We start from the raw sequence: 23559 nt of genomic DNA, 5'->3' as shown, positions 1-23559 counted from the left end.
CAAGTCGGTATTAATATTTTTTTTTTCTAAAATTAGCCTTATTACTTTTGAAAATTGTTGAGTATTTGACTAGTTTTTGCAACTGCAAAGTCTTCCACCGGCGTCAGATTTGTGGAAACAACCAATCAGAAACCACCCTCGTCTCACCGGAAGCTGTGTTGTTTACATTTTCCAAGATGGCGGCGGGAATGTATTTGGAGCATTATTTGGACAGTAAGTTATTTAACGGACTTAAACACATTTGTGGATATTTATGAAGCACATTAGCCATAAAATACGTTGTCTTTTAGTACTGTAAAACACAGGGCGGAAGGTGAACATTTAAGCGTTCCTGACCGGCTCGGCATATGTGGGGTCCGTCTATTTGCTGGATGTATTTGTCGCAAAGCAGCTAGCTTGGGGAAAAACACAAGAATGCACCGAAAATGATAACTGGCATTTAACTGTTTGCGGTTTTTTATAGTAATACGTGTCTATAAAAACTAAATACGCACATTGATCTCATGCCTTAATCATATTCTTTCTAAATCCTCGACACTGTGTCGTCTAGTCTTCATCTGTATTCATATGAATAGGAGCGAGCTAGTTTTTCCCTCTTGCAAATGTGAATAAATGCATTTTTAAATGTATTTTTCTGTCACACTAGGCATAGAAAACTTGCCCTTCGAGTTGCAGAGAAACTTCAATTTGATGAGGGACTTAGATCAACGCACAGAAGGTGAGAACTGAATGGAAACAGGTTTGAGGTGCAAAGTTAGTTGTAAACTCGATGTGCTCAATATTTTTCATCGGTTTTAAATGTATAGATTTTATGGTTTGGAAAGGAAAAAGATCTATTTCAATTGATGAATGTAGTGGTGGCACGTTTAATTAATTGACAACTACTTGCTTATAAAAGTCATTGACAAAAATAGTTTAAAGACATTGTTTACCTTAAACTAAAACAGTGATAGTTACATAGTATTCATAATAGTTCAACTTTTCTTAGTTCCAATGCACATTTACTATTATTTAAAAAATTACTCTCCCTCTAGATCTGAAAGGACAGATCGACTCCCTCGCAAAAGAATACACATCAAATGCGCGAACTCTTTCCTCTGAGCAAAAGCTGTCCATACTGAGGCAAATTCAGCAATCGTACAGCAAATGCAAAGAATTTGGCGACGACAAAGTGCAACTGGCCATGCAGACCTACGAAATGGTTGGTATCAGATCAAATGAAAATGTAAGTAGTGTACAGTCATGTATTGTTACCGTACATTTCTCACGTTCAGGTCGACAAACACATAAGACGCCTAGACACAGACCTGGCCCGTTTCGAAGCAGACCTGAAGGAAAAACAGATTGAAAGCACGGACTACGATTCCACCTCCAGTAAAGGAAAAAAAGGTTTGCGCTAGTTAAATTTTAATGACTCTTTGTGTGTGACCGGACAATTCATCTGACATTGTAATTTCAGTGGATACTAGACAGAAGGAAAAGAAGTCTGCTAAAACGAGATCTAAAGTGAAGAGCTCTGATGAAGATGGCAGTCCCAAGAGCGCCCAGAAGAAAGTCAAACTCCTTCAAACGTAGGTTTAGTTTCTGCCATTTGTCACATTTTGCGCCACAACTCTAAATTTACTTCATTTTCGTGTTGGCATCAGGGGTGAATTCAACAGCCCCTCCACCAACTTTGGAAATGTTCACCCATCCGATGTGCTGGACATGCCAGTGGACCCCAATGAGCCCACCTATTGTCTGTGCCATCAGGTGTCTTATGGCGAGATGATTGGCTGTGACAACACTGATGTGAGTTGATTCGTTACTATTTTTTAGTATTAGTCAATATCAAGTGCTGATAATATGATTACACTTTGCAATGGTCATGAAAATGTGGTTTCAATTATCCAGATATTGTCAAGAACAACTTTCCATGTTCACGTTGCCACATTCAGACCACAGTAGGGCTGTCCCAAACTGTTATTTTTTTCCAGATTAGTCTGTCGACATTTGAAAAGTGGGTGGGATAGCAGTAGGGCTGAAGCTATCGGTTATTTAAAATAGAATAGAATAGAACAGAATAGGTCTTTATTGTCATTGTCAACAACAGAACATTGTGAACAATAAAATTGGACTTGGACTCCTGTATAAACATATGTATTTGATAAATAAATAAAAAGAAAAATATATGCTCTAGAGCTATACTGTAAGTGCATAATTATAGCTTACTTAGACTGAAATATGTACATGACAAAAATAGTGCAATGCTGTCTTAATTTTAGCAGCGTCACTTGTGCAAAGAATAGAATATGGATTTATATATATATATATAAAAAAAATAAAAAAAACATTCTATAAATAGAAAAGTGATCCAAGTAATGTGCAGGTTCACAGTTTAACCAAGTTAGGAGGTGTTAAAAAATGTTTCTTAGCTTTTAATTCGTTGCTGAATACATTTTTAGGAGATATAAAACAAGTGTTTATGCATGCAATAATATTTATTTGGGCTTGCTAAGATTACACATTAAAAAGAGCATTAAGTACAAATGCAAAAAAAAATTCCTGAGTTTCTTCAAACTCGGCAGAATTGCGCTTTTATTTCACAAGAGCAATAAATGCTTTGAAACTTGATTAAAATACCTGATCTTAGCCTCAAACGATATAAAAAAAAAACTAAATGAGGATCTAAGCACACGAAAGAACGATTGGCTAACTTGCATAGCAAAAGTCCTCTAGCTCAAATGCTATAGAATGCGAACATTTTTTTTACAAGGTTCTGAACAAATTGTTCAAACACATATTACCACAAAAAACTGCTAAATTTACTTCCAAACTAAATAACGAATGCATAAACAAACATATTAGCTCAAACAAAAACTTACCTTATGTTGGTCTTAACAGGGAGCAGTTCTTCTTTTTGCCAAATACCTTACTACTTGTAGGCATGGCCTGAGTCTTCCCTAATGGGGGAGTAGTTCATGATTGTACTCTCATTTTTCTGAATGAAAGTGTGTGAAAGTATGGGTATTTAAGTTTCTCAGTTATGCTTCCTATAAGAGTTATGTTATCTTAAGCCTAGGAATCGCTCTTATGTACCGGTAGCTATGCTAGTTGCTAATATTAGGGCTGAAAGTAAAAATGGTAAATGGACTGTACTTATATAGCGCATTTATTTGCATAGTTACCATGCCCAAAGCGCTTTACATTAGCACACATTCACACACTAATGGGGCTGCTGCCATGCAAGGCGCTATCAACTCATTGGAGGCAAATCAGGGTTCAGTGCCTTGCCCAAGGGCACTTTGACAGTGGGCAGTCGTAGCCGGGAATCGAACCACTGACCCTTCGGTCCAAGGACTACTCTACCTACCAACTGCGCCACGGCCACCCCATCCCATACCCATCGATGGGCTGCTACTGTTAATCTCCTAGCTTTCCTTAATGCATGCATGGCCTTCATGAGCTTTATGTTCTCACTGGAACAGAGTTGCATGAAGCTTTTTGTTGCGTCTAAAGTGCGTACGACAGGATAAAAAAAGTCTTAAATAGCATTATTATGTGAATCATATTTTGAGACAATTCGACTATCTACAACCATATAGCAAAGCGCAGGTGACGAGAAATTAGTCTTTTAATCTTCCGGTTAGCCACGCCTACCATTACAGAGAACTAGCGTCCCCAACAGGTGGATGACGTCAACGGGAGAATGGGCTCATCGGTTTTACTATTCAGCCCATTGAGGGGGAATTATTCAGAACGAGGAAAACGCGACGAAGAGAACCGCAAAATGTCATTGTTTCAGTCTCTTTACTCCAATATGTTTTACAGGATATTCTTTTTATCCAAGTATTTTTCCCCAATAGCTAAATAAATGGCATCGTCATGACAAATAACAGTCTTGTGCTAAATGGAACATGAAATAATAAAAATGCATTTATTCAGGAAGACATGGCAAAATTCCTCCATAATGGTCAAAACTAGGAGTGGGAACCTCAGGGCACCTCACGATACGATACGATTCGCGATACAAGGCTCACGATAACGATTATATCACGATACAGCGATTATCGATATATTGGTCAGAAATTGGATACATGACATTCTACAACTGTTGAAACGGAAAAAAAAAGAAGATATTTAAAAATAGAAAAAATACTGTTTAAGTCATTTATTAAACAGTGACACCTTTTCTGTGCAACATTGCTGTAAAATATAAATCTACTGCAAATTGTGCCCCTGCACATATAGAGGAAACCAACCACGACCACTGATATCGCTTGGAGAAATCATGATGAATGGCACCCTTAATTTCTTTAAAGTTTTAAATCTTAAAAAAAATACATAAATAAAAAGTGCCGTGGGTGTCAGCAGTTGAGCTTGGAGTGGGGCAATGATAAAATTGGTGGGTCTTTTCTTCGTATATGACCTTTGTTGCTTGGTTTGAGCACTTCCGCTATCTGCTTCAGCATTTAAGATGTCAGACTTGCTCAGTCACAGTCTTCCTCACCTTAAAAACAACAAAATAAAACAAAAAATATTAGCTACTTCATAGCGTTTGAGATGAAATCCTGATTTTTTTGTGTTGGAAGTATTGAATTTAAAAAAATATGAATTGAATGTATTAGGCTCGAGCGTTTACGTCACAGCAGCACGGGATCATGCGAGATTTGCGACAACGCAACCATTGCGGAAGCATCACGGGACATTTAAACTTAGCGGCAACCAAAGATGGAAAAAAGTAAGGAATACTTGCCAGTTCGATACAGAGACAAACTTGTTACCATGGCGAAGGACAGATATGTGAGCAATTTTAAGGATGTGAACAATGTTGACCCTCACGAGCAAGCCGAACACAAATGGAATAAAGATGTCGACAAGCTTCCACCACTACGCGAAATGGACATCATGCTGTATTTAGTGTTTGGTATATGTTACTACACTCATCAGCAATTCCGAAACTACAAATCGCTACAAAGCTACGAACAGTTTTGCTGCGGATGGGTGCAGGATCTTCACTTTATGACCATAGCAAACGGCAACACATCTTTCTAGCAAAGGTAGGCAATGTGTGTTTACATTAGTCTGTGACCACGGATGTACAAATCTTTTGCTGCATAAAATGTAGCCTGTGTACAAATTCTTTGCCACTCTCTCACGTCAAAATATTACAGCTTTTTCATTTAGCAACGACATGAATTATGTCTTATGAAGACAATGCACATGTATGCATGCTAGTTGTTTAGCTTTAGCAATAGCTAACAACAGGCCGACTTAGGGCGTAAAGTTACTGAAATTTGCGTAAACAAACGAAATTAACTTACCGGAGTGGAAGTGCATAGAGCAAACTCAGTGTGTAACTGGAGAATCAAACGTTATGCCCTTCCTTCTGATCGAGGCCATCCATGCCATTCTTCGACGTTTGGTAAGTTCAGATATGAGCTTTCCCTCGCCTTTTCTCCATGTAGGGATCCGGAAGAAACTCAATGGTGTTCCGTCGAGCTGTACATTCTCCTTTCTATTCGATCGGTTGTTGCAATTCTTTACCGCACAATAATTTCCAACCATTTTTAAAGAGCGACCTGTGTTGAAATGCCTCATTGCTTATGTTTCTCGCTTCCACAATGGCGATAGCGGCGGAAACCTCGCGAGTGCCACGTCATACGCTCGAGCCTAATAGAAATTAAAAATTCAATAATTACCTATTTTTAATATGTAGGCTACATTAATTATCATGCACATCACTTTATATATCTTGAAACCTATTCAAACCATTTTTATAGCTTATTGTATCAAAATGACAGTAATACCAGTTTGTGTAGTAAACTAGATGGAAATTGGTTCTCAAATAAATCGGTAAATTCATGTGGGCTTGTTCGATATTCATTTTCATCCAGTTTAGGGTCCTGGTTTATTTTATATCATTCAACACCAAATGTCATCAAAATAATACATGTAAATTAAAAAGTCAATTACATTGCAAAACTTTCTTACCTGAAGTGATGAAAGCAAAGCTCACAAACTCCAGTGTCCACTACGTCACCAGCTCCCAGTGAAACTTATTTTTCTTAGACAATTCTTGCATACAGCAAAGTCCTTGTTCACCTTACTTCCTTTCTTGTTGGTGTAAAATCTAAAGTGTGTCCCCATGTGTGATTTGTAGCAATATATTTTTCTCATTTTTTCCTCCACCGTTCTCTCGGAGCTTTTTTATTTTTTCAACCCACTTGAGCTTCCTCTTCTTCTCTAGACAACTTGTGCGCACTTTACCCTCACCGCCACTCCCGAGCGCCCCTAGTGGACCGCCAAGGAATTGCTCAACAAACATTGAGCAGTTTACAGCATCCATACTCCATTGTATGGCCAATATGTTAAATAAAAGTATCGATTCTTGGCGGGAGCATATCGATAACCCATCGGGTTGCAAAATATCGCGATATATCGCTGTATCGAGATATTGTCACACTCTTAGTCAAAACTGTCGATTTCCCCTTTAATGTTGCACCTCCTGAACGATATTTTATACCACCTAAGTTGGGCTTACGTCATTTCCCTTCCCCGGCTTCGGAGAATGTAAACAAACCAAGAGGCGTGACAGCTAGCCGACATGCTAACCCGAACTGAGTGATGTTTCAAAGTCTTCGAAGCGGAAAATCTCACATAATAAGCCCGGATCATTTCACATGACGACTGGGTTGTCGATTGTCTTCGCCTCTCGGTAACTCGCCCGGCAGCGAACAAGTTAGAGCTCGTCGTTCCCTCTGCTGAGGGCAGAGGGCTCGTTTGCGGGGAAGAAGCTGGACAATGACCGCCGGCCACAAACCGGCCGACGTTGGAGGAGCGTGTAGCTGCCAAATGGTTAACACGAATATGGCAAAATAATGCTTTACTAGACGGCGAAGTCGTAAACAGCGAGAGACTCATAGGAGGGCGGCAGCATTTGTTATGCAGCTAACATGACAACATGTGTATGAGGAGAGCTTTTTACATGCCCATCCATGATCAAACGTAAGTAGTCCTTTATTTAAAGTTTGTAGTATTTACTTTGTAATCGCTGTAGTCGCGGCTATTTTTAACACAAAGTTGCAAATCTGATCGGTTGGAAAATTTGACAGAACACCAGGCACATCAAGAGGGCAATAAGCAGAGGATAGTGCTCTCCTGGCGGGGGGGGGGGGGGGGGGTGCGACCACCCATCGGTCGCCGGCCGAGGGGACAAGGAGCATGTCAGCCACAAAATGCAAGCCACTAAATATGAAAATGATTCACGTATTTGACATAAAACAAAACACGATGTTTACTCACTTCCTTGTAAGTCCCATGGTCCCACAGTAGTAGGGCTTGTTTTGGCCAATATCAACCGGTGAATGCGAACCTTTTGAAACCCCAAAAAGGCGCACACGCCTCACCCTTGTACAGCAAGATTTTTCTGCAGCCGTTTCGCTGGCGTGATGCAAAGAATAAACGAATTAATCCGCACAATCAGCTGAATTCTTACTCCTTCTCATACAACAGTACGACTGTATTGTGAAGAGGACTCCTTCTCCCGTACACGTCAGAGCGCTCCCTTCCTCAATGCAAGACCGAAGCCGGAAGTCTGTAATTTTCGTAGCGCGGGATTCAAAAAATTGAATAAATGTATTAGAGCTGAAACGAATACTCGAGCAACTCGAGTTTAAAAACTGATCCGAGTAATTTTATTCACCTCGAGGAATCGTTTAATTTTGCCAGCTCTAAGCATCACGTTTTGCCCGAACTACTTTTAATGCGGGACAACGCGCTGACGTCACGTGCGTAGAGGAAGAAGCAATTTAAAAAAAACCTTACTGCATCCGATAGCCGCTACAAACTATGCCGACGTTGCTAAAAACTACGCCCGCATGATGCTAGTGTGGTAGCAGGTAGTGTCCGATGCGTCTCATAGATCTCGCATGGATTTAGGACTAGATGCGAAATGACAGACTCGGCCGCGTCTGGGCAGCGTTAGCAAACAGCCGCCATCTTTAAGCAGTAGACTTCTCAGCGCTAATAAATATAATGTTACTGTCACTCGCTCATGTAACCTTAGCCCTCCGGAGGGCTAGGTTTCTATTGATTATGACCACTGTCGATGCGTGGCCAACGTGTCTTACATACAAGCTTTATTTAATCTGTAAAAACACAGCGCTGTAGAGTGATGAGGGTGTAAAATTAAAACATAATAAAGCTAACTGTCAGTTTTAGCTTAGTAGTCATTGCTGTATAAAACACCCAAGTAGCACTAGTCCCCAATGTGCTCCAATACAGCAGGTATCTCAAAAACTCAAAATCGTAACAGGACTTACAGTTTAGACTAACTTAAAACTTAACTAGAACTTAAAAATAGGTTGACACAAATGGAAATTCAATTGAAACATGTGGGAAAAACACGTAGCTTTCAAGTGATGTGTGTTATCAAGCGTAATTACATTTTTAGGTAAAAAATATATATTTTTTAATAAGATCTAGAAGTTTTTTGAGTGAAAGCAGTGAATTTTTTTTTCTAGTAACATCTGAGATACAATTGTTGGCCGTTTTCAACAATGTACATCGAAAATAAAGACATTGATTGACTGAAAATGGTTCAATATTGGATTAAATGTCTTTTTTTCTCATGTACATTTATAATCGCTCCTTACCTAAAAAAAAAAAAAAAAATGTTTTATCCGATTACTCGAGTAATCGATAGAATTTTCAGTCGATTACTCGATTACTAAAATATTCGATAGCTACAGCCCTAAAATATATTGATCGCTTCTTCACACATTCAAGTGGTCCATTTCATTCAGGCGCATAAAATACCACGTGTATTATGAAATAAACATGCTTTTTCGTGTCACAGGCACTTTTTAAGCTGCATTTGTATTTTCAACAATTACATATATTAATTGTTTAATGCTTATTTATGTGTGTGAAACGATCTGCAGTTGGGCATGGCCATTAAAGTACTTTTAAAAGCATTAAATGAGATTTGCCGATACCTGTAGAAACCCTGGATAAACTCACAGCAGAAGGATGAAAATGGCTTGTCTTTATTAATTATTTTGTAGCATATCCTACCATAATTTCCTGACCAATATATCAATAATTTTTATATCGGCATTTCGTGAGATCATCGTTTTCGTGAGCTTTGTATCACAAATTGAGGTTCCAACTCTTAGTTCAATGGATTGGACGTCTCTCGATGTGAATGAGTTTACGACCACAAAAGAATACATCAAATACAAGTTCAAATGTGTTTTGCCTATTATTGTGATCCCATTCAAAAATAAATAACCATTTTTATTAAAAAAATATATATGTCATGGTAAATGTCAAAAACATGGAAATTCCGTATGTAGACCCATTTGGTTAAGGTCAAGGATGACAGATTACAGGTAAGTGATTTATTACCTAGATGACAAAATGCCTCCTTCCAAAAATTAACTGTGTGAAAGTTTAATGTATTACAGACTATTAAAGTAGCTTGTTCTTGTCTACAGTGCTCCATTGAGTGGTTCCATTTTGCATGTGTGGGTCTGACAACCAAACCACGAGGCAAATGGTAAGACATCATGCACCTGAAATGATTCTGCTCGATCATTTCCTCCCATACAACAGATTTTCTTATTTTCCTGATGCAGGTATTGTCCACGCTGCTCTCAAGATAGAAAGAGGAAATAAAACGGTTGTCCTGGAACAAACACTAATCCGAAGGGGGACAAAAAAAACATGTTTTCATTCATTACTAGTTTGTTTTTCCATTTTCCTTAACATGTGGTGCTTTCTTTCTTCTTTTTTTTTTGTATTTGCCTTGGTCTGATGCAGACTGTTTGATGGAATTATGAAGTGGTTTCAGGTGTATTTAAAAACTGTTTTTTTTTTTTTTTTTAGTTACATTGGTGCTCTTATTACATTTTTTAAAATAGTTTTGTTCAAACACTAACACTACGACTGCCCTGAATTGTTTAACGGTTTAAATTTGCATGATACTACTACTATCCATCTGCGAAATGTGAAGTATTTTCTTTTGGGTAAAAAAAAAAAAATGTGGCCATTTATAATTATTTGCTTTGTTATGTAGTTACCTTTTTTTTTTAATATCATGGAGAACAAATTTCACTTGTTCTACAGGTAAGCGGATCAAAAGTGTGATCGCAGATGCTGCACAATGGATGTGTCGGTCATTTTTTAGGTAGCGACAATTTATTTTAGCATTTTGATCGAGTGCTGTTTCGAGTGTAAGACATTTTTGGAAAAATATTGTCATCGATGTAGCTGGAATATTGGTACAACGGGGAGGGTGTGATTGTGTTATCAATCATTTGAATACAGCTACTACCTCAAACTCTTGTCTGGTGTGTGTTTTTTTTTTAATGGCTTTTTTCGAGTCATGAACTGGTTGTTTATTTTTTTCATTGTATACTAACCGTAAATTAACATTTAATAATTTTATACTACACTAGTCTAGCTGAAGATTTCTCTGTAGGTGGCGCAGATTTTGTTCCGTTTGAAACCAGAGATAACACATTCTAGTATTTATATAGAACTAGATGCAAAATGCTATCTGTGAGCCCATACACGGGCCATTATCACTTGTCGGCCATTTTGTACCAGTGCCAGAGAATTAAATGCACGCTTAAATTTAGCTATATTTTTCCTAAGGTCCAGTCGGAATCATAGCTACGTTAATATTGAGTCAAAAATATATATATGACGGAAAACACAAGACTGAAAAAGCAGTTTCTGCTCTTGCACTCCTCTTTAAAAGAAACTGCTGTATTTTAAGCCAAAACAACTGTTGTTAGCAGATTCGTGGTGCATTAAGCCCCCGAACTATTTTTGATTTGTCCGTTTTTCCCTGGAAACCCCCGTTTACAGACATCGTGCAACTGCTTTTGTTTCAACCCAGCTATAAAACAAAGGTAATTAATTACATTTATTCAAAATGTCATTTTTAGCTTAGAATCATTAATTGATGTCTAATATTTCATTAAAAAAAAAACAACTTAAAAAAATTATTCACCCGCATATTTTAAACAAATTACGTCACAATGAAAAAAATGGTGTCTGTAAAAAAGTCATGGATATCTACCTCATAACTATCGCTTTAGTGTATGTTTTTTGTTACTGTCGCATTTTTTCCCGATATGTTAGATGATAAATAATGGGCCCAAACAAAGAAAAATTGGAGAAAAAAATAACAAAAAATGTTTAAAAGGGTAAATATATGAAAAAGAAAATCTCGACCACTCCTAGATGTCTGCGATTTCTGCATCGCGACCCTTGTTATAGGCCTGAACGATATATCGTTTAAACATCGCCATCGCGATGTGCGCATGTGCAATAGTCCCATCGCAAGGACGTGCGATAGTTTTTTAATTTCATTTTTTTTAATCCACAAACGTTTGTTTTGAGGAAGGAGAGGGGAAAAAAGCGCACAGTTTCTCTTTCTCTCCAGCAAGTCATCGGCTCCTCCCCCTCCCCCTGCAACAGCGGAGTGGAGGGAGGAGGGGCCGAACAGCAGAGCGGAGGGAGGAGGGCCCGTTCTCAAAGTGAAAGCAAGCAATCAACACGTTGGAGGAGCAAGGAATACTGTATCCAAAAGGAGTTTTGGAAGTATTTTGGCAAGAACAAGACTATAAGGGACAAAAAACAGCCCTGTCGACAGTGCCTCGCCATGGTTGCCTCAACAAGAAGTAATCTGTCAAACATGTGGGACCATTTAAAACGCAGGTATCTATGCATTCCTGCTACGAGCTCCCCATCAGAGGCTTTTTAGCACAGGTGGGAACATTGTTAAATGCCAACGTTCTTGTCTCAAGCCTGCTATAGTGGATAAACTAATAGTCTTAGCCAAAAACCTATGAGACCCAGTTGAGAATTGCTGAGCAAGGAAGGTGGACGATATGCAGACAAATACATAACACAGCTGAAGGAATGTCTTTTCTTTTTATTCATGTGACAGCTATCAGGAAGGCAGGAAATTTGGGAGTTAAAATGGTTCTGTTATTCATCACAGTTATTTGCAGTTATTCAGTTCAATTATTTACAAGTTCAATTGAGTTTGTTTCTTTTATATTTAAATTTATTGTAAACCATATTTTTCAAATAACTATATATAGTACAGCTGCACATAAAGTTTTGATACTTAATATTTTTGTAGAAATATTTTTACAACTTTGTTGCCGTTTTGCAGTTTTATATTGTTATATTTTGTGTAAACAACTCAGGGGACTAATGCACTTGCACTTTTATTAGTCAGATTTAATATTTAAGTTCAAATATGTTGACAACTTTGTTGTTTAACTGAGGTTTTTATGTATTGTTATAGTTTGTGAACTCTTTTGTCATATTTAATATTTTTGTTCAAATATGTTGACAACTTTGTTGTTTTACTGAGGTTTTTATTTATTGTTATAGTTTGTGAACAACTCTTTTATTTGTCATATTTAATATTTTTGTTCAAATATGTTGACAACTTTGTTGTTATTTTACAGAAGTTTTTATTTATTGTTATATTTTGTCAAAAACTTAGGGGACTAATGCACCTGCTCTTTTATTTATCATTTAATGTATTTGCTGCTGTTGAAGTGTAAAATATTGTATTCAATAAATGATCTATTTTGTGCAGACATGACTTCCTGGATACCTTCATACAGAAATCTTCATCATTCACAAATTAAACGGTATTATATGAATACACTGTGGTCACGGTGTGTTATGTAAAGTATTTCCAAACAGCTATTCAAGTCATTTAGTGAAAATTTCTTTAAAAAAGATAGATCTTTTTTTTTTTTAATATCGCAATATAATATCGCAATATATTGCAAACCTAAAAAAAATCGCAACAATAGTTTTTTCCAATATCGTTCAGGCCGGCTTGTTATATTATCATGTTTCACCCATAAAATCCCCCCCCCAAAAATCCAGCTGTGGTCATTCACAGCTGTGTCTTGACACTCAGTGATGCGTGCTACATGGAGTTTTTGGATCGAAACAAGTATGCGATAATATCTCGTTAAAATCATGGTGTCTGTAATTCTGCTCTCGCGTGCTCTCACCTCCAGGTAGGGTTTTGCTGTTTAAAAAGCTTTTTTTTTTTTTTTTTTTTTTTTAATTGCCCTCCTGTTCAAAATTCTTCTTTCCCCAGAAAATAGAGATTTTAACCTTTCCAATGATGTATCACACATGCATATCAGACAATTTTGAAATTTGGCCAAATTGGGGGTCTCTGAGCAGAACTTCAAGTCACCTCAGTGTTTTCTTCCATATTTTCTCTCATTAAATCTAAGTCAATGCACCTGATTTACTTTCGTGGGCCACACAAATTGATGTGGCGATTTGGCTCCTGGGCCTGGAGTTTTTTGAGTGTTTTTCTCTCTCTCTCTCTCTCTCTCTCTCTCTCTCTCTCTTTCATATATATATGTATATATATATATATATATATATATATATATATATACAGTATGTATATGGCGGAAAACACTCAGGTGACTTGAAGTACCGCACTGAGATCCGCAATTTGGCCATACTCAAAATTGTCCTATATTATCGCGTACTTTACCTTGTTTCGATCCAAAAACTCCATGTAGCATGTATCACTGAGTGTCAAGACACGGCTGTGAATGGCCACAGCTGGATTTTTGGAGGATTTTACGGGTGAAACATGGTAATATAACAAGGGTCGCGATGCAGAAATCGCAGACATCAAGGAGTAGTCGAGATTTTCATATATTTACCCTTCTAAACATTCTTTTTTCAACTGTTTGGATCGATTGTATCGAAAAATGCCACGGTAACAAAAAAATACAATTAAGCGATAGTTATGAGGTAGACATCCGTGACTTTTTTTACAGACGCCATTTTTTTCATTGTGACATAATTTGTTTAAAAAATTATTCACTCACATATATTAAACTTAAAAAAAAAAATTTTTTAAACGAAATATGAGACATCAATTAATGATTCTAGCTAAAAACGACAAACATTTTGAATAATAAAAATTTGATTACCTTCGTATTATGGCTGGGTTGAAACAAAAGCGGTTGCACGACATCTGTAAACGGGTGTTTTCAGGGTAAAACGGACAAATTAAATATAGTTCGGGGGATTAATGCGCCATGAATCTGCTATGGCAGCATATAGACCCTACTCACCAATGTCACAGAATGACGTGTCACTGTATCCGGCCGCCATATTGTCCGTCTCTGTTTAGCCCTATTCTCAATGGTTTCAATTAGTCGTTCAGTTTATAGAGCAATTCATGGAAGCCCCGGTGCTTTCAGACGCTGTAAACCCATTGGATGCGTTGCATAAAAGGCGTTATGTGGAAAAGCTTCAGTCTATCCATTCGCCAGATCCATATTCGATTCCTAAATCGATATTTTTCGACCCGATGTCTTCGCCCTCTCTGCCTGACATCTGCTACCTACATCTGCTATCTACAACTAACTTGTCCACACAAAAGCAGCCTATTCTCAAGAAAGTTTGAAAAACTTTAAGAGCAGCACTCTAAGCAACATTACCCCGTGTGACCCAATTTTCTAAAATGGCGACAATCAATAAAAAAAAAAGTTGACTGCGATGGCCGACGCTTCAAGGATAGGTGGATATTGGACTATTTCTTCAATAAAACACGCAACAACTGTGTCTGCCTCATTTGCAAAGAGACAGTCGCTGTTTTCAAAGAGTTCGATGTGACGGAATATTACTAAACAAGACACGCTGACATGTACGACAACATTACAGGGAAGACATGCAGCGAGAAATTATAGCAACTTGAAGCTAGTTTATTTTTTCACAGCAGCAGTATTTCGCAAGAGTCCGAGTGTCGAAAGAGAAAGCCACAAAGCAGTGGCGCCACCAGGGGGTGGCCACGGCCACCCCTATAAATTGGTTGGCCACCCCACTAGCCATCCCGCTTGCCAGTATATTGTTAGATTGTTGTAGCATCAGTTATGCATTTCATCCCAAATGAATGCATTTATTTTGTTTTGTTAAATGTAGGGCTGTCAAATTTATCGCGTTAACGGGCGGTAATTATTTTTTAAAAATTGATCACGTGAAATATTTATCGCAATTCACGCATTCGCGGTGTGACTCACTCACGTATTGACGCAAACAGCCAACAATGGCACTGTTTTACTTATATACACAGATCAGAGGCAGTGTCAAGTGCGTGGAGTAGATACAAGCTCTCATTGGGTCCGTGCTTTTAATTGGGAAAAACTTTGTCATCTCTCCCACAGCAACTATAAATATTGTGGGATGCGCCATGGGGAAGAGTGACAGGAGTTTATTTTTTTCTTAACACCCTGTAGTGTACCCGACGCAGAGAACATATAGCATTTGCAGCCACCACACACAGTCATGGTTGCACCACTTCCCATCATGCATTTGGGCAGAACAGTTAAGTCACTACAGTATCATTTACTGAAAGCTCAACAAATACACTAGATGGCAATATTTAGTCACAATATACAAACTCACATTTGTCCTTTAAGAATTAAAAGTCTATCCGTGGATCCCTTTTACAGAAAGAATGTAAATTTTAATTCCATCTTGTGGATTTATTGTTATAATAAACAAATACAGTATATATATATATATATATATATATATATATATATTTACTTATGTACAGTATGTTGAATGTATATATCCGTCTTGTCTTATCTTTCCATTCCAACAATAATTTACAGAAAAATATGGCATATTTTACAGATGGTTTGAATTGCGATTAATTACGATTAATTAATTTTTAAGCTATGATTAACTCGATTAAAAATTTTAATCGTTTGACAGCCCTAGTTAAATGTACACCTTATGCCAAATATATACATAACGCAATAAAACAATTGCTGTGGAACTCAAAATGTTGACTGGACAGTTATGGACTATGCACATTAAATCATTAGTAAAATCAAATATTACACAATACACCAAAGTATATCAGTAGCAGTGTCCTTAAGTCCTTCTGATAGTTTTCCCCTGACCTTTTTTACTGCAATAATAATGAAACCTTGTTATGACCCTGTGGGTCAATTGTTCTTTTTACTGCTTTTTCCACTGTGTGTGTGCGTGAGTTTGGTGGCTAATTGAATGAATTAGGTGCAGGTGCTGCTGATTCAACCACTCCTGATTGGTGACCCCTCATTGGCCAAGGTGTGGACTTCCTGGCCTATTTAAGAAGCCTGCCACCAGCACTCGTCCTCCTCGTCAGCCAGACCAGCATTCAGAAACGCCAGTTTGTGTGTTCGGTTCAGCAGTGATTCCTGTTCGAATAATCTTTGTACATATTGTAAATAGTTGAGCAGTAATGTAGGAGGGAGATGCCTTTTTGTTTTGCACAGTTTTCTCCTGTTTTTGTTGCAAGGAGGTAGGTAAAGGAAATGTCTTTAATTTGACCTTTTTAGTTTTGTTAGGGAAGACAGGGTTTTCATAGATTGTTTTGTTTGTTATTTTGGCGACTGTCTCCCTCTGAGCCAAATAAAGAAACTGCTCTTGACTTTTTTTCGTTTTCACTGGCTTTTCTGGGTGAGGGTTTGACGGGAGGAGCACACCCAATGTTGCGTCCTGAAACCCCTAGACCGGGGCGTAACATGATTTGGGGGCTCGTCCGTTGCTTTTTTATCGTCGTTCGTCGCCTTTCCTGGTGAGTGTCTTTGGTTGTTTTCTGCCTCGTTGGCTGCTTTTGGTTGGCAGTTCTTTCTTTTTGGTGGTGGCGACTATGGAATTTAATGTAGAGGATTTTGTTATCAATCCGACCGTACAGGTACTTGAGAAATGTAGAAAGGACGATCTTGTTTTAATTGCACACGCTTTTGAGGTGATTGTGCCTCCTAACATCAGGAAACCTGAACTACGTGAGCTCCTGTTCAATGTGTTAAAAGACAGGGGTTTGTTTGGTGAGCCAGCCCCGACAGAGGGGCCAGGTGCTCTGCCTGGTGTTCCCCCACTCCGTACCTCCCCAAGTCAGGCTGCTATGTCGGCCGAGGAGCTGAGGATAACGCTTCGCATAAAAGAGGTTGAGGTGAGACACAAGGAGTTGGAGGTGGAAGCCATGCATCTTCGGGTGAAAGCTCTGGAGCTAGAGCGGGGTGCGGCTCCTACAGCCAGCCCCTCGACCCCACAGTCACCGCTCACAGGTATGCCTCATGAAGGGTTTGATGTTAGCCGGCACATCGCATTAGTTCCACCTTTCAGAGAGTCTGAAGTGGACTCGTACTTTAATGTGTTCGAACGTGTTGCAGCTACATTGAATTGGCCAAAAAAAAGTGTGGCCCTTATTGCTTCAATGTAGATTAGTTGGAAAAGCCCAGGAAGTGTGCACCTCGCTGTCTTTAGAAGACGGCCTAAATTACGATGTTGTGAAAGCCACCGTCCTTCGCGCGTATGAGTTAGTGCCAGAGGCATATAGGCAAAAATTTAGAAAATGTGGAAAAACTGCCACCCAAACCTATGTAGAGTTCGCGAGGGAGAAAACTACTTTGTTCGACAGATGGTGCCAAGCTAGCAAGATTAAGAATTTCGACAATTTACGTGAGTTAATATTGATGGAAGAATTTAAAAATTGTCTTCCTGAGAGAATAGTCGTTTATTTAAATGAACAGAAAACCACCTGCCTTACTGACGCCGCGGTACTGGCAGATGAGTTCGCATTGACACACAAACATGTGTCCTCACCAATAACCCGTCGTGATTCAGCTACCATTGACAAACCTCGATCCCCTAAAACCTATCGCCGTAACCCTGTCACCGTTTCTTCAGTTACAGAAACCCGTGAATGTTTTTACTGCCATGAGCGAGGACACCTGATTGGCTCCTGCCCCATCTTGAAAAGAAAAGAATCTAAAAGCGCCAAACCACCATCCTCAATAGCATCAGTTCAGACCAGAAAATCTGCTGCTAGCGTGAATCTAGCAACACCAAAACACCAGGTTGACGCAGATTTTCAACCATTCGTCTCAAAAGGTTCAGTAACATTGGAAAACACAAAGCCGGTCGCTATCACTATTCTGCGGGATACTGGGGCAAAGCAATCGATTATTCGTGGGGATGTTCTCCCTTTTTCACCTGAGTCTTATTCTGGCTCAGATATTTTAATGTTGGGTGTAAAACTGAGTGAAGTGCGTGCACCTTTGCATTTTCTGTATTTGACATCTTGTTTTGTAACAGGCAAAGTAAAAATTGCAGTTAGACCCCAGCTCCCGATCGATGGAGTTGATTTGATACTCGGGAATGATTTGGCCGGTGGGAAAGTCTACCCTTCTCCCGAGGTAATCGAAAATCCGTGTTCTGAAAGACATGTTCCTGATCAGGTGGGGGCAGATCTACCTTTATTTCCTGTGTGTGCTGTGACTCGTGCTCAGGCACGAAAAATGGGTGACTTGGTGGATCTTAGTGACACATTTTTGTGCTCTAACAATCCAACAAAGACACTCCCAACCCGTAAAAAAGTAGTTCCTATTAAGTCTCATTCTGTTAATGATGATCTGACACTATCAGTAGACAAAGATCAGCTAATTGCAGCCCAAAATGGCGACAGTAGTTTGTCTCATTGTTTTGCCTTGATCAAGAATCCCAAAAGCCTAAAATCAGTTTCTTACCACCTTGAAAATGGGGTCCTAATGCGCCTCTGGTCGCCTAGTTCAGGTTTTACGCACGACTCTGTGTGCCAAATTGTCGTCCCAAAACCTTTTCGTACCCAAGTTCTGTGTTTGGCCCATGATCATTGTATGTCTGGCCATTTAGGTGTTAGAAAAACCTATAACCGCATCCTCCGTTTTTTTTTCTGGCCAGGACTAATATCTGATGTTGTGAAATATTGTCAATCCTGTCATACTTGTCAAGTGTCTGGTAAACCTAACCAAGTAGTTTCTGCTGCACCCCTTAGGCCAATTCCTGTTGTTGGTGAACCCTTCTCGCATGTTATTGTAGACTGTGTTGGTCCCCTTCCACGAACCAAATCAGGTAACATTTATATTTTAACTATCATGTGTGCTTCTACTCGCTTCCCTGAGGCTATCCCCTTGCGCTCTCTGAAAACCCGCGCCATTGTAAAAGCACTGGTAAAGTTCTTTTCTACATTCGGCCTTCCGAAAAGCATTCAAAGTGACCAAGGGTCAAATTTCATGTCTAAAGTCTTTGCTCAAGTCATGTCAGAGCTCAATATTAAACATCATGCTTCCAGTGCCTACCATCCCGAGAGTCAGGGTGCATTAGAAAGGTTTCACCAAACACTTAAAAGTATGCTTTGTAAATTCTGTACTGAGTCAAACAGAGAATGGGATGAAGGTCTACCTTTGCTGCTATTCGCCATTCGAGAAACTCCTCAAGAATCCCTTGGCTTTAGTCCAGCCGATTTAGTTTTTGGCCACACTGTACGTGGACCATTGCGCTTACTTCGTGAAAAGTGGCTTTCTGATAACTCAAACCCTGAACAAAACGTGTTAGACTATGTTAGCTCTTTCCGAGAAAGACTGCATCATGCATGCGATTTGGCCCGTAATTCAATGAAGGTTGCCCAAAGCAACATGAAAATCCGTTATGACAAAAAGGCCGTAGTGCGAACTTTTCAGCCTGGTGACCAGGTTCTTGTGTTGTTGCCCATCGTGGGTGCTGCGTTGCGTTCAAAATTCTCTGGCCCGTATGTTATAGACCGAAAACTTAGTGAAACCGATTATGTACTTCAGACCCCTGATCGCAGGAAAAAGACTCGTGTATGTCACATCAACATGTTAAAACCATATATCGACCGTGATAAGAGTACCGCTGCCCCTATTACTGCTTTGTCTGCTGCACAGCCACCGTACCATCCTAGTGTTGATGGGCTGAATGAAAAACACAGCTCCACATCCTGTGCACGCCTTCAAAACTCTGAGGTCTTGATGAATCTGGAGGTATACTTAGCGCACCTTTCAAGCCCTGCTCGCTCTGACATATGTAATCTCATCCACAGATATTCGCGCTTGTTTCAAGACATCCCCTCCCAGACAAAGGTCTTGGAACATGACATTGATGTGGAGGATCATAAGCCAATCAAACAGCATGCCTATCGTGTGAATCCGACAAAACGTGCCATGATGGAGAAAGAAGTAAGGTATCTTCTTGATCATGGGTTCGCCGTCCCAAGCTGTAGCGCTTGGAGCTCCCCTTCGCTGCTCGTACCAAAACCTGATCAGACATCACGTTTCTGTACCGATTACCGCAAAGTTAATGCCATCACTAAACCTGACTCGTTCCCATTACCTCGAATGGATGACTGTGTTGATAGGCTAGGCTCTGCTAAATTTGTGACCAAATTAGACCTTCTCAAAGGCTATTGGCAGGTCCCGCTAACAAAACGTGCTTCGGAAATAAGTGCCTTTGTCACCCCTGATCATTTTTTACAGTACACAGTCATGCCATTCGGACTTCGAAATGCACCAGCTACTTTCCAACGGCTGATGAATATTGTTTTAGGTAGCGTTCGTAATTGTGAGGTCTATCTAGACGACATAGTTGCCTATTCTCAAACATGGCCTGAACATATGAAAACTCTTGGTGAAATATTTGATCGTTTATGTGCTGCCTCTCTGACATTAAATTTAGCAAAATGTGAATTCGGTAAAGCAACCATTACCTATCTGGGGAAAAAGGTCGGTCAGGGCCAGGTTTGCCCTGTACTGGCAAAGGTTCAGGCCATCATTGATTTTCCAGCACCCCAAAACCGCCGTGACCTCAGGCGTTTTTTGGGGATGGCTGGGTATTACCGGGCATTCTGTAAAAATTTCGCTGACGTTGTTGCTCCACTGACTAGTCTGACCAGCACCAAATCCCCTTTTCGTTGGTCCGATAACTGTCAGCTCGCGTTTGAAGCCACTAAAGTCCTCCTCTGTAGTGCGCCTGTGCTCTCAGCCCCGAACTTCGCTCGCCCCTTTAAAGTAGAGGTCGACGCCAGCGCACTTGGTGCAGGTGCCGTCCTCCTGCAGGAAGACGACCGTAATGTTGATCACCCAGTTTGTTACTTTTCGAAAAAGTTTAATAAACACCAGTTACACTACAGCACTATAGAAAAGGAGGCTCTGGCCTTGTTACTGGCTTTACAACATTTTGAGGTGTACATCGGGTCAAGCTCTGTGCCCACTCTTGTATTCACTGACCATAACCCACTCGTGTTTTTGACTCAGATGCAGAATAGCAACCAACGTCTGATGCGCTGGTCCTTGTTATTGCAAGATTTCAACATCGAGGTTCATCATAAAAAAGGAAATGAAAATGTACTGGCTGATGCATTATCCCGAGCACTCTGAATCGCACATTTACACTGGGGGGTAAATGTCCGATTTTTAGGTGGTGGGGTGTTATGACCCTGTGGGTCAATTGTTCTTTTTACTGCTTTTTCCACTGTGTGTGTGCGTGAGTTTGGTGGCTAATTGAATGAATTAGGTGCAGGTGCTGCTGATTCAACCACTCCTGATTGGTGACCCCTCATTGGCCAAGGTGTGGACTTCCTGGCCTATTTAAGAAGCCTGCCACCAGCACTCGTCCTCCTCGTCAGCCAGACCAGCATTCAGAAACGCCAGTTTGTGTGTTCGGTTCAGCAGTGATTCCTGTTCGAATAATCTTTGTACATATTGTATATAGTTGAGCAGTAATGTAGGAGGCAGATGCCTTTTTGTTTTGCACAGTTTTCTCCTGTTTTTGTTGCAAGGAGGTAGGTAAAGGAAATGTCTTTAATTTGACCTTTTTAGTTTTGTTAGGGAAGACAGGGTTTTCATAGATTGTTTTGTTTGTTATTTTGGCGACTGTCTCCCTCTGAGCCAAATAAAGAAACTGCTCTTGACTTTTTTTCGTTTTCACTGGCTTTTCTGGGTGAGGGTTTGACGGGAGGAGCACACCCAATGTTGCGTCCTGAAACCCCTAGACCGGGGCGTAACAACCTGAAATTATGGCTTTTAGTTTTGGCCACCCCAGGATTTTAAGTGGCCCCATCTGGCCACCCCTATGAAAAATTTCTGGAGGCGCCACTGCCACAAAGACGACACTGTTGAAATTATGAATTTAAAAAAATAATAAAGCAAATGTGACACACAGAAGGGCTTGCTAAAATTTGTATAAATATATTGTTCTATGTAAATCAGCCAAGGTAGCCCCCCGCATTTTTACCACACCAAATCTGGCCCCCTTTGCAAAAGGTTTGGACACACTTGTTTAACTGATCATCCGTAGACGAGGCCAGCTTCTTTCACTTGGTACCAGCTAAATATTACTCAAAATGTAATGATGGTGGAAGAAATAAGCATCTTGAATTTGAAACGGTATGTTGTCGGCGATTAGCCTAGCAATGATCTTAATTGTGGTTGTCAGCCCAAAACCCTTTAAATATATATTAAATGCATCTTACCAGATATAAAATGACTACTACATAATCTGTGGTAATCGTTTGGAGCCCAGTTTTCTCGTCGAATTGCAGCAGTCCATCTCGCTCTCCTCTCCGGGTCTCTCGGAATACGGTAGAACCTCAAGTCTCTCCGTCTATCTTCTCTGTTATTGCAACTGACCGCCACACACGCCTTCACCATTTTGATTATTAATGTTAACGAGCAGAAAAACACGCTATAATAGGAGGAATTTACGTAGCGGTAATGCACCAACAACGACGAGTTGACGGACAATATGGCGCGGGGGCGTGGTTGTGACGTCATGTGAGTAGGGTCTATAGACATATTGTTCTATCAAACACAACAGGTGTTTTATCTTAAAATGCAGCAGTTTGCTCTCGCAGTTTGTGCAATGCAAGAGTAGAAACTGCTTTTTCAGTCTTGTCTGTGTTTTCCGCCATATATAAAATCTTTATTCAGGAATCTCACAGTGGGTCCATAGCACACACACCAACAAAAGAAAAAGAGTCCCGTACATAAGGAAACATAGCAATAAAGTGACTAGAAAACACACACACACACAAAAAAAAGACCAAACTGTTTGAAAATCCGTCAAGATTTCGCCGCGCTAAGTGTTTTACAGCAGAGCTCGCCAGGGAAGTGTACTGCTTTAAGATGGACATCGGTCACTAACGCCGCGAATTACAAGTTTTTGCATCTAGTTCTATGTATGTAATATCTATGTTTAAACCGATGACAAAACGTCGCGGGAATATGACCTCACTAGAGCCTCGACGCTTTGGCGCGATGTCCTACAAATTTGAAAATCCGAGGGCGGTCACTGAAAGATTTGCGAACCGTCGATGAAGAAGTGGGCAAACATTTGTCCTGTCGGATCAACATTTTGGTGAACGGGACGTCGAATTTTGAAGGTAGATTTGATGTTTAACTTTAAAAACGAAATATTCGCTGGAAAACAAAGAAGTTGTTCGTAATTTAAGGCACGGCTCTCTGCGAACGTGGCTAATAGCTAGTTAGCAGGCTAACTTTTACGAAAATACTTTTTTGTTAAGTGTGTTCTTTAAGCGCTCTCCTTCGTGTCGTTTTAGCAATTATTGCGTTATTTCTGAGAGTCCCAAGGAAAACAAGCACAAGAGCTGTAACAAGGAACCATTTCCCCCCTCGGTGTTTACTAGGACCGTTGCTATGATATGCT

General features: G+C 39.8%; 2 protein-coding genes across 4 annotated transcripts in view; both read left to right on the top strand.

The window, feature by feature from the left end:
* Positions 1-138: 138 nt before the first annotated feature.
* On the top strand, positions 139-10313 carry ing4 (inhibitor of growth family, member 4). The gene is made up of 8 exons (XM_057835448.1): positions 139-213; positions 647-718; positions 1035-1201; positions 1275-1389; positions 1460-1571; positions 1647-1791; positions 9480-9541; positions 9621-10313. The coding sequence occupies exons 1-8, from the start codon at positions 177-179 to the stop codon at positions 9658-9660; spliced, it is 750 nt and encodes a 249-aa protein (XP_057691431.1). The 5' UTR covers positions 139-176; the 3' UTR covers positions 9661-10313.
* Positions 10314-23120: 12807 nt separating this feature from the next.
* ncapd2 (non-SMC condensin I complex, subunit D2) overlaps positions 23121-23559 on the top strand; it is a 63534-nt gene continuing 63095 nt past the window's right edge. For all 3 annotated transcript variants that reach the window (XR_009063024.1, XM_057834530.1, XM_057834529.1), the window contains exon 1: positions 23121-23275. The gene's annotated coding sequence lies outside the window, so the exon portion shown is untranslated. The remainder of the gene's footprint in view (positions 23276-23559) is intronic.

This window comes from Corythoichthys intestinalis, chromosome 4 (genome assembly GCF_030265065.1).
Source record: "Corythoichthys intestinalis isolate RoL2023-P3 chromosome 4, ASM3026506v1, whole genome shotgun sequence".
NCBI classification, from domain to species: domain Eukaryota; kingdom Metazoa; phylum Chordata; class Actinopteri; order Syngnathiformes; family Syngnathidae; genus Corythoichthys; species Corythoichthys intestinalis.
The sequence above is the reverse complement of the archived record's forward strand: the minus strand, read 5'-3'. Positions and strand labels throughout refer to the sequence as shown.

What these genes read in the sequence shown, in the direction of transcription:
- ing4 (XM_057835448.1), top strand. Translation starts at nt 177, where the DNA reads ATGGCGGCGGGAATGTATTTGGAGCATTATTTGGACA. An exon ending in CTTAGATCAACGCACAGAAG is followed by an intron (nt 719 to 1,034) that starts GTGAGAACTGAA and finishes CTCTCCCTCTAG; the next exon opens with ATCTGAAAGGACAGATCGAC. An exon ending in CCATGCAGACCTACGAAATG is followed by an intron (nt 1,202 to 1,274) that starts GTTGGTATCAGA and finishes TCTCACGTTCAG; the next exon opens with GTCGACAAACACATAAGACG.